At 45.3% G+C, this 15,117-nt stretch overlaps 1 protein-coding gene across 2 annotated transcripts in view; it reads left to right on the top strand.

Annotated features, from left to right (window-relative positions):
* Window positions 1-15,107, top strand: part of LOC110489631 (ribosomal protein S6 kinase alpha-3) — a 47,000-nt gene extending 31,893 nt beyond the window's left edge. The window contains exons 5-22 of one of the 2 annotated variants that reach the window (XM_036943776.1): window positions 1,312-1,392; window positions 1,475-1,554; window positions 1,874-1,980; window positions 2,092-2,129; window positions 2,359-2,501; window positions 4,203-4,273; window positions 5,060-5,148; window positions 5,272-5,336; window positions 5,426-5,528; window positions 5,686-5,798; window positions 6,428-6,550; window positions 6,879-6,968; window positions 7,293-7,451; window positions 7,883-8,044; window positions 11,988-12,064; window positions 12,265-12,382; window positions 12,500-12,640; window positions 12,738-15,107. In XM_036943776.1, the coding sequence (XP_036799671.1) occupies window positions 1,312-1,392; window positions 1,475-1,554; window positions 1,874-1,980; window positions 2,092-2,129; window positions 2,359-2,501; window positions 4,203-4,273; window positions 5,060-5,148; window positions 5,272-5,336; window positions 5,426-5,528; window positions 5,686-5,798; window positions 6,428-6,550; window positions 6,879-6,968; window positions 7,293-7,451; window positions 7,883-8,044; window positions 11,988-12,064; window positions 12,265-12,382; window positions 12,500-12,640; window positions 12,738-12,860 (1,883 nt within the window). In that variant the 3' untranslated portion in view covers window positions 12,861-15,107. Of the gene's footprint in view, window positions 1-1,311; window positions 1,393-1,474; window positions 1,555-1,873; window positions 1,981-2,091; window positions 2,130-2,358; window positions 2,502-4,202; window positions 4,274-5,059; window positions 5,149-5,271; window positions 5,337-5,425; window positions 5,529-5,685; window positions 5,799-6,424; window positions 6,551-6,878; window positions 6,969-7,292; window positions 7,452-7,882; window positions 8,045-11,987; window positions 12,065-12,264; window positions 12,383-12,499; window positions 12,641-12,737 lie in introns of both variants that reach the window. The other variant, XM_036943775.1, reaches the window with a different exon arrangement.
* The last annotated feature ends 10 nt before the right edge of the window (window positions 15,108-15,117 follow it).

Here is a 15,117-nt window from a genome sequence, read left to right as displayed (position 1 = left end):
ATGGAGGGAGGGGATAGGTAGAGGGAATAAAGATATATAGAGGGAGGGGATAGGTAGAGAGGAATAAAGATATATAGAGGGATGGGATAGGTAGAGGGAATAAAGATATATAGAGGGAGGGGATAGGTAGAGAGGAATAAAGATATATAGAGGGGGGGGGGTAGGTAGAGGGAATAAAGATATATAGAGGGAGGGGATAGGTAGAGAGGAATAAAGATATATAGAGGGAGGGGGATAGGTAGAGGGAATAAAGATATATAGAGGGAGGGGGATAGGTAGAGAGGAATAAAGATGGGTTGGGAGGAATAAAGATATATAGAGGGATGGGATAGGTAGAGGGAATAAAGATATATAGAGGGAGGGGATAGGTAGAGAGGAATAAAGATATATGGAGGGAGGGGATAGGTAGAGGGAATAAAGATATATAGAGGGAGGGGATAGGTAGAGAGGAATAAAGATATATAGAGGGATGGGATAGGTAGAGGGAATAAAGATATATAGAGGGAGGGGATAGGTAGAGAGGAATAAAGATATATAGAGGGGGGGGGGATAGGTAGAGGGAATAAAGATATATAGAGGGAGGGGGATAGGTAGAGAGGAATAAAGATATATAGAGGGAGGGGGATAGGTAGAGGGAATAAAGATATATAGAGGGAGGGGATATGTAGAGGGGAATAAATATATATAGAGGGGGGGGATAGGTAGAGGGAATAAAGATATATAGAGGGAGGGGATAGGTAGAGAGGAATAAAGATATATAGAGGGGGGGGATAGGTAGAGGGAATAAAGATATATAGAGGGAGGGGGATAGGTAGAGGGGAATAAAGATATATAGAGGGAGGGGATAGGTAGAGAGGAATAAAGATATATAGAGGGAGGGGATAGGTAGAGAGGAATAAAGATATATAGAGGGATGGGATAGGTAGAGAGGAATAAAGATATATAGAGGGAGGGGATAGGTAGAGAGGAATAAAGATATATAGAGGGAGGGGGATAGGTAGAGGGAATAAAGATATATAGAGGGATGGGATAGGTAGAGGGAAATAAAGATATATAGAGGGAGAGGGATAGGTAGAGGGAATAAAGATATATAGAGGGAGGGGGATAGGTAGAGGGAATAAAGATATATAGAGGGAGGGGATAGGTAGAGGGGAATAAAGATGGGTTGGGAGGAAGAGCTACGTCAGAAAAATGGATGTTGGCAAGCGGAGATAATTTATTTTATTCTGTTTGTTCCTAGATTTATGTGTACTCTGTATGTTTTAATACTGTGTGTGTGTGTGCGTGCGTGCGTGCGTGTGTGTGTTGCAGTGCGTGACAGGGTGAGGACTAAGATGGAGAGAGACATTCTGGTGGAGGTCAACCATCCCTTCATCGTTAAACTGCACTATGGTGAGTTAGCCAATCACAGCTCAGTACTACAGTGAGTCAATAACAACATCAGTCCCCTGGTAACCAATCAGATGTCTCTCAGCATTCCAAACAGAAGGGAAACTTTACCTCATCCTGGACTTCCTACGAGGAGGAGACCTCTTCACACGACTGTCTAAAGAGGTGAGGGCATGTGTGTGGCGTGTGTGTTGGAGTGGCGTTGGTGTGGCGTGAGTGTTGGTGTGGCGTGTGTGTTGGTGTGGCGTGTGTGTTGGTGTGGCGTGTGTGTTGGTGTGGCGCGTGTGTTGGTGTTGCGCGTGTGTTGGTGTGGCGCGTGTGTTGGTGTGGCGCGTGTGTTGGTGTGGCGTGTGTGTTGGTGTGGCGTGTGTGTTGGTGTGGCGTGTGTGTTGGTGTGGCGTGTGTGTTGGTGTGGCGTGTGTGTTGGTGTGGCGTGTGTGTTGGTGTGGCGTGTCTCACCTTCCCCTCTCCTCTCTGTGTGTAGGTGATGTTCACAGAGGAGGATGTGAAGTTCTACCTGGCAGAGTTGGCCCTGGCGCTGGACCACCTTCACAGCCTGGGCATCATCTACAGAGACCTCAAACCAGAGAAGTACATACACACACACACACACACACACACACACACACACACACACACACACACACACACACACACGCGCGTTTAGTATCTTTGTCCAAAGATCCATTTCTGTCTTTTCAGCATTCTGCTAGACGAGGAGGGACACATTAAGCTGACGGGTGAGTAATATCAGACCTGTGTGTGTGTGTGTGTGTGTGTGTGTGTGTGTGTGTGTGTGTGTGTGTGTGTGTGTTGATGTGTGTGTGTGTGTGTGTGTGTGTGTGTGTGTGTGTGTGGTTTGTTTTTCTATTTGAATGTGTCTATTCTTACTGCAGACGGTATGTCCTGAGAACAAAGCTTACTCGTGTGTTGATGTATGTGTGTGTGTGTGTTGATGTGTGTGTGTAGACTTCGGCCTCAGTAAGGAGTCTATAGACCATGAGAACAAGGCCTATTCGTTCTGTGGGACGGTGGAGTACATGGCTCCGGAGGTGGTCAACAGGAGAGGCCACACCACCAGCGCTGATTGGTGGTCCTACGGCGTGCTCATGGTGAGAGGGGCGGGGCCACACACCTTATATGGTTTATTTACCTGTTCCTTATTTGGGTTGTGTTACAGGTTGTGGTTAGGTTGTCTTTAGGTAGTGGTTAGGTTGTCGTTAGGTTGTAGTTAGGTAGTCGGTAGGTAGTAGTTAGGTTGTAGTTAGGTAGTGGTTAGGTTGTCATTAGGTTGTCGTTAGGTTGTCTTTAGGTAGTGGTTAGGTTGTAGTTAGGTAGTCGGTCGGTAGTAGTTGGGTAGTAGTTAGGTTGTAGTTAGGTAGTTGGTAGGTAGTAGGTGGGTAGTAGTTAGGTTGTAGTTAGGTAGTCGGTAGGTAGTAGGTGGGTAGTAGTTAGGTTGTAGTTAGGTAGTCGGTAGGTAGTAGTTAGGTAGTGGTTAGGTTGTCGTTAGGTTGTAGTTAGGTAGTTGGTAGGTAGTAGGTGGGTAGTAGTTAGGTTGTAGTTAGGTAGTCGGTAGGTAGTAGTTAGGTTGTAGTTAGGTAGTGGTTAGGTTGTCGTTAGGTTGTAGTTAGGTAGTCGGTAGGTAGTAGTTAGGTAGTGGTTAGGTTGTCGTTAGGTTGTCTTTAGGTAGTGGTTAGGTTGTAGTTAGGTAGTCGGTAGGTAGTAGTTAGGTTGTCATTAGGTTGTCGTTAGGTTGTAGTTAGGTTGTAGTTAGGTAGTCGGTAGGTAGTAGTTAGGTTGTCATTAGGTTGTCTTTAGGTAGTGGTTAGGTTGTAGTTAGGTAGTCGGTAGGTAGTAGTTAGGTAGTGGTTAGGTTGTCGTTAGGTTGTAGTTAGGTAGTTGGTAGGTAGTAGGTGGGTAGTAGTTAGGTTGTAGTTAGGTAGTCGGTAGGTAGTAGTTAGGTTGTAGTTAGGTTGTAGTTAGGTAGTTGGTAGGTAGTAGTTAGGTAGTGGTTAGGTTGTCGTTAGGTTGTAGTTAGGTAGTCGGTAGGTAGTAGTTAGGTTGTAGTTAGGTTGTAGTTAGGTAGTCGGTAGGTAGTAGTTAGGTAGTGGTTAGGTTGTCGTTAGGTTGTAGTTAGGTAGTTGGTAGGTAGTAGGTGGGTAGTAGTTAGGTTGTAGTTAGGTAGTCGGTAGGTAGTAGTTAGGTTGTCATTAGGTTGTCGTTAGGTTGTAGTTAGGTAGTCGGTAGGTAGTAGTTAGGTAGTGGTTAGGTTGTAGTTAGGTAGTCGGTAGGTAGTAGTTAGGTTGTCATTAGGTTGTAGTTAGGTTGTAGTTAGGTAGTCGGTAGGTAGTAGTTAGGTAGTGGTTAGGTTGTCGTTAGGTTGTAGTTAGGTAGTTGGTAGGTAGTAGGTGGGTAGTAGTTAGGTTGTAGTTAGGTAGTCGGTAGGTAGTAGTTAGGTTGTCATTAGGTTGTCGTTAGGTTGTAGTTAGGTAGTCGGTAGGTAGTAGTTAGGTAGTGGTTAGGTTGTAGTTAGGTAGTCGGTAGGTAGTAGTTAGGTTGTCGTTAGGTTGTAGTTAGGTAGTCGGTAGGTAGTAGTTAGGTAGTGGTTAGGTTGTCGTTAGGTTGTAGTTAGGTAGTTGGTAGGTAGTAGGTGGGTAGTAGTTAGGTTGTAGTTAGGTAGTGGTTAGGTTGTCGTTAGGTTGTAGTTAGGTAGTCGGTAGGTAGTAGTTAGGTAGTGGTTAGGTTGTAGTTACATTGTAGTTGGGTTGGTTGGTAGGTTGTGTGAAACTCTTCATCTCTTCATCCTCTGGCAGTTTGAGATGCTGACCGGAACACTACCATTCCAGGGGAAAGACCGCAAGGAGACCATGACCATGATCCTCAAGTGAGTCTCTTCCACCGGATCTTTTTTCATCTCACTGGAGCAATGTGTTTACAAGACTGTGTTTGAATTTTTTGTTCTATGCTGAGGCAGCTCAGAACTAGTTGTTCCACTCAGCAGGAGGGCATTATGGATGGACAGACTAGAAGAGTGATAAAAGCAGGAAAATGGACATAGCTAAGTGGGCTGTTAGATGTTGATGACAGACAGGGGGGAGATACAGGGAGGGTATGAGAGAGGAGGAGAGAGGGAGGGGGAAGAGGGGAGAGATGGAGAGAGAGGGGGGGGTGACGAGAGAGAGAGAGAGGGAAAGGGAAGAGGGGAGAGATGGAGAGAGAGAGAGAGAGAGAGAGAGAGAGAGAGAGAGAGAGAGAGAGAGAGGAGGAGAGAGGGAGGGTGGAAGAGGGGAGAGATGGAGAGAAAGAGGGGGTAAAGCAGGAGAGAGATGGAATGGAAAAGAGAGGAAGGGTGCAGGAAAGTGCAAAAGAAATGGGATGGGTAAGAGCGATTTCAACACAGAATGATTTATCTCTCCCTCTCAGTGGAAAATGTTGAGAATGTGTCTTTCTCTAGGCTGCTGAGATGGTTTCTGTTAAACGCTGAGTTAGTTTCCTGTGTGTGTTACTGATACTGGGTGTCTGGACTTCAGCATTCAGTCAGATTGAGTACAGGTTGATATGTGAGGACTGTGTCAATAACTGCACTGTCTCATGTACTCTATTGTCCCTCTATCACTGCCTTCCCTTCTGCATTCCTTCCGTTCTTTCTTTGACCTATTTCTCTCCTCAGGGCTAAGTTGGGGATGCCACAGTTTTTGAGTTCCGAAGCCCAGAGTCTCCTGAGGAACCTTTTCAAACGCAACCCTACTAACAGGCTAGGTAACACAACCTGATCTTAGGTCAGGGCTAAGATTTCCCCCTAATGGTTCATGTTAGGATTGAGGGAGATAATCTGATCTCAGATCTGTGCTGAAGTGTAACTTCTGGTTCTGTTCTCTGTAGGGGCCGGCCCAGACGGGGTGGAGGAGATTAAAAGACATCACTTCTACTGCACCATAGACTGGAACGTGAGTGATGAGACGTCTCTTCTCACTGTGTTTCAGAGGCTGTAGAGTCAGTATATACCATATCATGTGTTCTCTATCTCTGTGTGTAGAAACTGTTCCGTAGAGAGCTCCACCCTCCCTTCAAACCTGCTACGGGACGACCGGACGACACCTTCTATTTCGACCCAGAGTTCACCGCTAAAACACCCAAAGGTACACACACACGCACACACACGTCTCTCTGTCCATCCATGCCTCAATTACTCTTTCATCTTTTGACGTTCAACCACTTGTGTGTCTATGTGTGTGTGTGTGTGTGTCTCTGTGTGTGTCTGTATGTGTGTGTGTGTGTGTCTATGTGTGTGTGTAGATTCCCCGGGGGTTCCGCCCAGTGCCAACGCCCACCAGCTGTTCCGAGGATTCAGCTTTGTAGCCATTACATCAGAGGAAGAGACACAACCACTACAGACTACTGTAGTACAGGTACACAGAGACACACACACACACATACAGACACACACAGAGACACACACAGACACACACAGAGACACACACACAGACACACACACAGACACACACACACACAGACACACACACACAGACACACACAGAGACACACACAGAGACACACACAGACACACACACACAGACACACACAGAGACACACACACACACACAGACACACACAGAGACACACACACAGAGACACACACACACACACAGACACACACACAGAGACACACACACAGACACACACAGAGACACACACACACACACAGACACACACACAGACACACATACAGACACACACAGAGACACACACACACAGACACACACACAGACACACATACAGACACACACACACACAGACACACACACACGCACACATAACACGCACGTACACAGACACAGACACACACACACACAGGCAGACACACACACACGCACGCACATACACACACACACACACACGCACACACACACACACACACACAGGATCTTGTAATTTATGATTTTTCATCTGTGTGTGTGTGTGTGTGTGTGTGTGTGTGTGTGTGTGTGTGTGTGTGTGTGTGTGTGTGTGTGTGTGTGTGTGTGTGTGTGTGTAGCAGCTACACAGGAATATGTCCCAGCTGTCAGAAGCATATGAAGTCAAGGAGGAAATAGGACTGGGATCATACTCTGTCTGCAAACGCTGTATACACAAGGCCACTGGCATGGAGTACGCGGTTAAAGTGAGACACACACCCCCCAGAAAGCACTGATATTGACCATTGTATTGTTAGTATTCAGAGCCGTACATACACACAAGTTGGTATTGGTTTCAACCCCAGAACACTGTGTGTGTGTGTGTGTGTGTGTGTGTGTGTGTGTGTGTGTGTGTGTGTGTGTGTGTCTGCGTGTGTGTGCGTGTGTGTGTTTATGTGTGTGTGTGTGTGTGTGTGTGTGTGTGTGTGTGTGTGTGTGTGCGTGTGTGTGCGTGTGTGTGTTTATGTGTGTGTGTGTGTGTGTGTGTGTGTGTGTGTGTGTGTGTGTGTGTGTGTGTGTGTGTGTGTGATGTAGATCATCAGTAAGGCCAACAGAGACCCAACAGAGGAGGTGGAGATCCTAATGAGATACGGACAACATCCCAACGTCATCACACTAAAGGATGTGAGTCTCACACACACACATTTTTGTATTGATATCCTTGTGGGGGGACCAAAGAATTGATTCCCATCCCAAATCCTGTTTTCCCTAACCCTAACTCCCTAACCCTATAACTATACCTAACCGTACCCCCTAACCCCTAACCCTAAACCTGACCCCTCAGCCTAAAATAGCATTTTTCCTCGTGGGGACCGGCGAAATGTCCCCACTTGTCCGAATGTTCTTTGTTTTACTATCCTTGTGAGGATTTCTGGTGCCCACAAGGATAGTTAAACAAAAACACACACACACTATTGCACCGGTATAACCCTGCTGTGTCTGCTGTAGGTGTTTGATGACGGTAGGACAGTGTATCTGGTCACAGAGCTGATGAAGGGAGGAGAGCTGCTGGATAAAATACTGAGACAGAAGTTCTTCTCAGAGAGAGAAGCTAGCGCTGTCCTATACACCATCACCAAGACTGTTGAGTACCTACACATACAGGGGGTAAGTGTGAGTGTGTGTGTGTCTGTGTCTGTGTCTGTGTCTGTGTGTGTGTGTGTGTGTGTGTGTGTGTGTGTGTGTGTGTGTGTGTGTCTGTGTCTGTGTGTGTGTGTGTGTATGTGTGTGTGTGTCTGTGTGTGTGTGTCTGTGTCTGTGTGTGTGTGTGTGTCTGTGTCTGTGTCTGTGTGTCTGTGTGTGTGTCTGTGTGTGTGTGTGTGTGTGTGTGTGTGTGTGTGTGTGTGTGTGTGTGTGTGTGTGTGTGTGTGTGTGTTAAATGACTCTTCAGTAGGAGGGCATATCAAGTTATATATCCCTTTGGTCCTACTTGTCTTTTTATTATTATTTTTCTTTACAGCATACCAGTTGTCTTTCAATGTGTTGATGTGTGTGATTGATTCATTTATGAATTGCCTGATTGGGTGATTGACTGCCAGGTGGTGCACAGGGACCTGAAGCCCAGTAATATCCTGTATGTGGATGAGAGTGGGAACGCTGAGTCCATCAGGATCTGTGACTTTGGTTTTGCCAAGCAGCTGAGAGCTGAGAACGGCCTGCTGATGACGCCGTGCTACACAGCTAACTTTGTAGCTCCAGAGGTATGTACCATGCCACACACTCTGTCTCTCTCTCTCTCCCTCTCTGTTCCCCCCCTCTCTCTTTCTCTCTCCCTCTCTTTCTCTCTGTCCCCCCCTCTCTCTTTCTCTCTGTTCCCCCCTCTCTCTCTTTCTCTCTGTCTCTCTGTCCCCTGCCCTCTCTCTCTCTCTCTCTCTCTCTCTCTCTCTCTCTCCCTTTCTGTCTGTCCCTCTCTCTTTCTCTCCCTCTCCCCCTCTCTCTCGCTTTCTCTCTCTCTCTGTCCCCCTCTCTCTCTCTCTTTCTCACTTTCCCCTCTCTCTCTCTCTCTCTCTCTCTCTCTCTCTCTCTCTCTCTCCCTCTCAATTCAATTCAAGGGGCTTTATAGGCATGGGAAACATATATTAACATTTCCAAAGCAAGTGAAATAGATAATATACAAAAGTGAAATGAACAATAAAAGTGAACAGTAAACATTACACTCACAGAAGGTACAAAATAATAAAGACATTTTAAATGTCATATTATATATATATACAGTGTTGTAATGATGTACAAATAGTTAAAGTACAAAAGGGAAAATAAATAAATCTGGGTTGTATTTACAATGGTGTTTGTTCTTCACTGGTTGACCTTTTCTTGTGGCAACAGATCACAAATCTTGCTGCTGTGATGGCACACTAGTATTTTACCCAGAAGATATGAGTTTATCAAAATCGGGTTTGTTTTTGAATTCTTCGTTGATCTGTGTAATCTGAGGGTAAATATGTGTCTCTAATATTGTCATACATTGGGCAGGAGGTTAGGAAGTGCAGCTCGGTTTCCACCTCATTTTGTGGGCAGTGAGCACATAGCCTGTCTTCTCTTGAGAGCCAGGTCTGCCTACGGCCTTTCTCAATAGCAAGGCTATGCTCACTGAGTCTGTACATAGAGCAAACTAGAATGCTATTTGTCCCTAAACAGAGAGTACACAGTGGCAGAATACCTGACCACTGTGGAAGAATACCTGACCACTGTGACAGAATACCTGACCACTGTGACAGAATACCTGACCACTGTGACTGAATACCTGACCACTGTGACAGAATACCTGACCACTGTGACAGAATACCTGACCACTGTGACTGAATACCTGACCACTCTGACAGAATACCTGACCACTGTGACTGAATACCTGACCACTGTGACTGAATACCTGACCACTGTGACTGAATACCTGACCACTGTGACTGAATACCTGACCACTGTGACAGAATACCTGACCACTGTGACTGAATACCTGACCACTGTGACTGAATACCTGACCACTGTGACTGAATACCTGACCACTGTGACTGAATACCTGACCACTGTGACTGAATACCTGACCACTGTGACTGAATACCTGACTACTGTGACTGAATACCTGACCACTGTGACTGAATACCTGACTACTGTGACTGAATACCTGACCACTGTGACTGAATACCTGACCACTGTGACTGACACAAACGTAAGGAAAGCTTTGACTGTTTTCTTGTTCATTCTTTCCAATGTGTCAAGTAATTATCTTTTTGTTTTCTCATGATTTGCTTGGGTCTAATTGTGTTGCTTTCCTGGGGCTCTGTGGGGTCTGTTTGTGTTTGTGAACAAAGCCCGAAGACCAGCTTGGTTAGGGGACTCTTCTCCAGGTTCATCTCTCTGTAGGTGATGGCTTTGTTATGGAAGGTTTGGGAGTCAATTCCTTTTAGGTGGTTGTAAAATTTAACGTCTCTTTTCTGAATTTTGATAATTAGTGGGTATCGGCCTAATTCTGCTCTGCATGCATTATTTGGTGTTTTAAGTTGTACACAGAGGATATTTTTGCAGAATTCTGCATGTAGAGTCTCAATTTGGTGTTTGTCCCATTTTGTAAATTCTTGGTTGGTAAGCGGACCCCAGACCTCACAACCATAAAAGGCAATGGGTTCTATAACTGATTCAAGTATTTTTAGCCAGATCCTAATTGGTACAGTGCCTTGCGAAAGTATTCGGCCCCCTTGAACTTTGCGACCTTTTGCCACATTTCAGGCTTCAAACATAAAGATATAAAACTGTATTTTTTTGTGAAGAATCAACAACAAGTGGGACACAATCATGAAGTGGAACGATATTTATTGGATATTTCAAACTTTTTTAACAAATCATAAACTGAAAAATTGGGCGTGCAAAATTATTCAGCCCCTTTACTTTCAGTGCAGCAAACTCTCTCCAGAAGTTCAGTGAGGATCTCTGAATGATCCAATGTTGACCTAAATGACTAATGATGATAAATACAATCCACCTGTGTGTAATCAAGTCTCCTCATAAATGCACCTGCACTGTGATAGTCTCAGAGGTCCGTCAAAAGCGCAGAGAGCATCATGAAGAACAAGGAACACACCAGGCAGGTCCGAGATACTGTTGTGAAGAAGTTTAAAGCCGGATTTGGATACAAAAAGATTTCCCAAGCTTTAAACATCCCAAGGAGCACTGTGCAAGCGATAATATTGAAATGGAAGGAGTATCAGACCACTGCAAATCTACCAAGACCTGGCCGTCCCTCTAAACTTTCAGCTCATACAAGGAGAAGACTGATCAGAGATGCAGCCAAGAGGCCCATGATCACTCTGGATGAACTGCAGAGATCTACAGCTGAGGTGGGAGACTCTGTCCATAGGACAACAATCAGTCGTATATTGCACAAATCTGGCCTTTATGGAAGAGTGGCAAGAAGAAAGCCATTTCTTAAAGATATCCATAAAAAGTGTTGTTTAAAGTTTGCCACAAGCCACCTGGGAGACACACCAAACATGTGGAAGAAGGTGCTCTGGTCAGATGAAACCAAAATTGAACTTTTTGGCAACAATGCAAAACGTTATGTTTGGCGTAAAAGCAACACAGCTGAACACACCATCCCCACTGTCAAACATGGTGGTGGCAGCATCATGGTTTGGGCCTGCTTTTCGTCAGCAGGGACAGGGAAGATGGTTAAAATTGATGGGAAGATGGATGGAGCCAAATACAGGACCATTCTGGAAGAAAACCTGATGGAGTCTGCAAAAGACCTGAGACTGGGACGGAGATTTGTCTTCCAACAAGATAATGATCCAAAACATAAAGCAAAATCTACAATGCAATGGTTCAAAAATAAACATATCCAGGTGTTAGAATGGCCAAGTCAAAGTCCAGACCTGAATCCAATCGAGAATCTGTGGAAAGAACTGAAAACTGCTGTTCACAAATGCTCTCCATCCAACCTCACTGAGCTCGAGCTGTTTTGCAAGGAGGAATGGGAAAAAATGTCAGTCTCTCGATGTGCAAAACTGATAGAGACATACCCCAAGCGACTTACAGCTGTAATTGCAGCAAAAGGTGGCGCTACAAAGTATTAACTTAAGGGGGCTGAATAATTTTGCACGCCCAATTTTTTCAGTTTTTGATTTGTTAAAAAAGTTTGAAATATCCAATAAATGTCGTTCCACTTCATGATTGTGTCCCACTTGTTGTTGATTCTTCACAAAAAATACAGTTTTATATCTTTATGTTTGAAGCCTGAAATGTGGCAAAAGGTCGCAAAGTTCAAGGGGGCCGAATACTTTCTCAAGGCACTGTATGTTTACATTGCAAAAGCAAGTGAAATAGATAATAAACAAAAGTGAAATAAACAATAAAAAATGTACAATAAACATTATACCAAATAATAAAGACATTTCAAATGTCATATTATGTAATAGTCTCTTTCTCTGTCTCTGTCTCTCTCTCTCTGTCTATCTCTCTCTATATATGTCTCTCTCTCCCTCTCTGTCACACCCTCTCTCTCTCTTTCTCTCTCTCTCTCTTTCCTCTTCGTTCTGACAATTCTCTCTTTCAAACTAGTCTTTTCTTCTCTCTCTCTCCGTAACCGCTGATATTCTCTACATGTACCCTCTCATCCACTGACCATACAGTATGTGGGTGTGTGTTGTCTAGGTGTTGAAGAAGCAGGGTTATGATGCTGCCTGTGACATCTGGAGTCTAGGAGTCCTACTCTACACTATGCTCACAGGGTAAGGCTGTGTGTGTGTGTGTGTGTGTGTGTGTGTGTGTGTGTGTGTGTGTGTGTGTGTGTGTGTGTGTGTGTGTGTGTGTGGCGAATGGTTTCCCTGGACTAACCTTCTGGTATGGCTGTTTGTGTATTTGCAATTGTTTACCCTTCTCTCTTCTCCCTCAAAAAAAAAAAATCTCTCCTCCCTCTTCTTCTCTCCAGGTTCACTCCGTTTGCCAACGGTCCAGAGGACACACCAGAGGAGATCCTGGCTCGGATCGGCAGCGGGAAGTTCTCTCTGACCGGAGGATACTGGAACTCTGTTTCAGCAGAGGCCAAGGTACACACACACACAATCACACACACTCACACCGAAGCCAAGGGAATGTTGTCAACATTCAAACACATACTCAATGGATGATAATGTTTTAATATGTTTTTGACCTCTGACCTGTAGGAGCTGGTGTCTAAGATGTTACACGTGGACCCCCACCAGCGTTTGACAGCCGGCCAGGTGTTGTGTCATCCCTGGGTCACACACCGAGACCACCTGCCCAAGTTCACACTGACCAGACAGGACGCTCCACACCTGGTCAAGGTAACAGACACTCTAAATGTCCTGTTTTAACATCTCAGTATATTTTATTGTGTGTATGACACTATAAAGTGTGAGTTGACATTTTTTATTATCGCAGAGCGCCATGGCAGCCACCTACTCTGCCCTCAACAGGAACGTTCCACCTGTCCTGGACCCCGTGGGATGTTCCACTCTAGCCCAACGGAGGGGGGTGAAGAAACTCACCTCCACTGCCCTCTGACCGTTGACATTTCACCTCAGACTTATAACCCTGCTAGAGCTCTGCTCAGACAGACAGACCTGGTTCCTCAGATGACCTGGACAGAACTCTGATGCACCTGGGACCCCCCTGACCCTGCTCAGTTATTAACTAACCCAGTGGTCTTCACCCCTGGTGCTATAGCTCTGTTGGACCAGGGCTGGAACTACAGCCTATAGCTCTGTTGGATCAGGGCTGGAACTACAGCCTACAGCTCTGTTGGACCAGGGCTGGAACTACAGCCTATAGCTCTGTTGGATCAGGGCTGGAACTACAGCCTATAGCTCTGTTGGACCAGGGCTGGAACTACAGCCTATAGCTCTGTTGGATTAGGGCTGGAACTACAGCCTATAGCTCTGTTGGATCAGGGCTGGAACTACAGCCTATAGCTCTGTTGGACCAGGGCTGGAACTACAGCCTATAGCTCTGTTGGACCAGGGCTGGAACTACAGCCTATAGCTCTGTTGGACCAGGGCTGGAACTACAGCCTATAGCTCTGCTGGACCAGGGCTGGAACTACAGCCTATAGCTCTGTTGGACCAGGGCTGATGGTGACCACATTGTAGCGTCTCTCCAGTCTTTGCTTTGGACAATTCGTGTTGCCTCTAGACTCAAGAGACAATTGTCAGGAACATGGATGTGCTGTATTTAGATGTCTGTACTTCTGGGAACATTTGAGATACCTGCATTATGCATTTAAGACCCATATTAAAATGATGATGAAGTGTATAATGTAGCTCTGTGTATAAACCTAAGTAGCCTCAAAGACAGTACAATATGAAGATAGGCTAAAACGGCTTCTCCAATAGAAATCCCAGACCACACTTTTCGGCAATGTTATGGCGATGTTGGCTAGCTAAGCTCATGCGTAGAAACATGTCATTGGGTCTAACGGTCGTCTCATGTCAAATCAAAGGCACTCCTTCCATATCATTTTTGGGGAAAATGTGTCCGTTAGTCAATTTCACAAGGTTGGAGTAATAACACGTTCAACTACTTAAGAAATTGGATCAATTATAGGTTGTGGATTTAGATTTTGAGAAAATGAACAACTAAGGAAGAATGTTTTACTTCTCTCATTGACTTCACAACCCCCAAACCCTGGTCAGCTTGGTCTGTTTCGCGTTCACAGATGTCTAACGATGTTGCATCTCTGGGTTTAGAAAATCTGTGGTAACCTCTTCTGTGACTGAGTCATCAGACAGGGACAAAACTAGTGATGTCATCGGAGAGCAGGTAGAGCTCCACTGACCCCACCCCCTATGTAGAGACAAGCTCCTCCCAGTCAGCCACAACATCCAGAGTGAGGCCAGTCTGGACTGAGGTCCAATCATGGCTTTGGTGGGCCAGTCTGGGCACAGCCTGCCCTGTCCACGCCACACCTCAACATTTACAGACACCAAGGGAAACCTGATCCTCGACCAGTGTTAAGCAGTGGTTATCTGGACAGCGAGTCTGTGTATATGTTGATGCCTTCAAATGCTCCTCAGGACTCCTCTGAACCTTGTGTTTCCCAGTTCCTAGGTACATTTGAAAGCAGCATGCTTGGATGACGCAATGAGGAGTCTGTGTCCGACACTGAACTGACACTACTGTTCCAGTACAGCAGCTCAGGTTTCTAGATGAAATACCAAGCATTTTATAAGTCCATTAACTGTGTCATGTAAGCACACAGGTGGGTGGGAGAGGTCCATGGATGTAGAAATGTGTGGATAGAAGGGACATGATATTTTATGCTGAATTGAACCCTTTCAACCTGCCATCTGGAATGGCATGACACAGTTGTGGAGGTAATCCAGTATGTTACTGTATGGGCCAGCTGGCACCTGCTGACTTCTGGTCAATCCCTTTAAAACACTGTCTGTCTAATTGAATGAAAAAAATATGTAGCTACAGTATCAATGACTTGTAGCAGTAGTATTGAATTAATGAGCTGATCCTGGATCGCTCTCCCTCAGCTCTTCTGTATGTGTTGTAACACAGTCTTTCAGGTTCTGCTTGACTGGTAGCAGAGCTGTAAGCTTGTGTGTTTGAGATGTCTGTATGTTTTTTTCCCCTTCCAGTGTGAGAGTAGATGAGATGTATTTTTTCTCTCCTTCCTCTGTCCCTATCCAGTGGAGATAGTGTCCCTTCCTCCACCCCTGCTGCTGTCTCCTCTCTCTGGTTTTGTATCTCAGTGGAGTCACAGTAGGACTTTGTATTGAACATAATAAAAATACCTTCAGTATACAACTGTGTT

Source organism: Oncorhynchus mykiss, chromosome 15 (assembly GCF_013265735.2).
Source record: "Oncorhynchus mykiss isolate Arlee chromosome 15, USDA_OmykA_1.1, whole genome shotgun sequence".
Lineage (NCBI taxonomy): Eukaryota > Metazoa > Chordata > Actinopteri > Salmoniformes > Salmonidae > Oncorhynchus > Oncorhynchus mykiss.
This window is presented reverse-complemented; position numbering and strand designations above follow the sequence as displayed.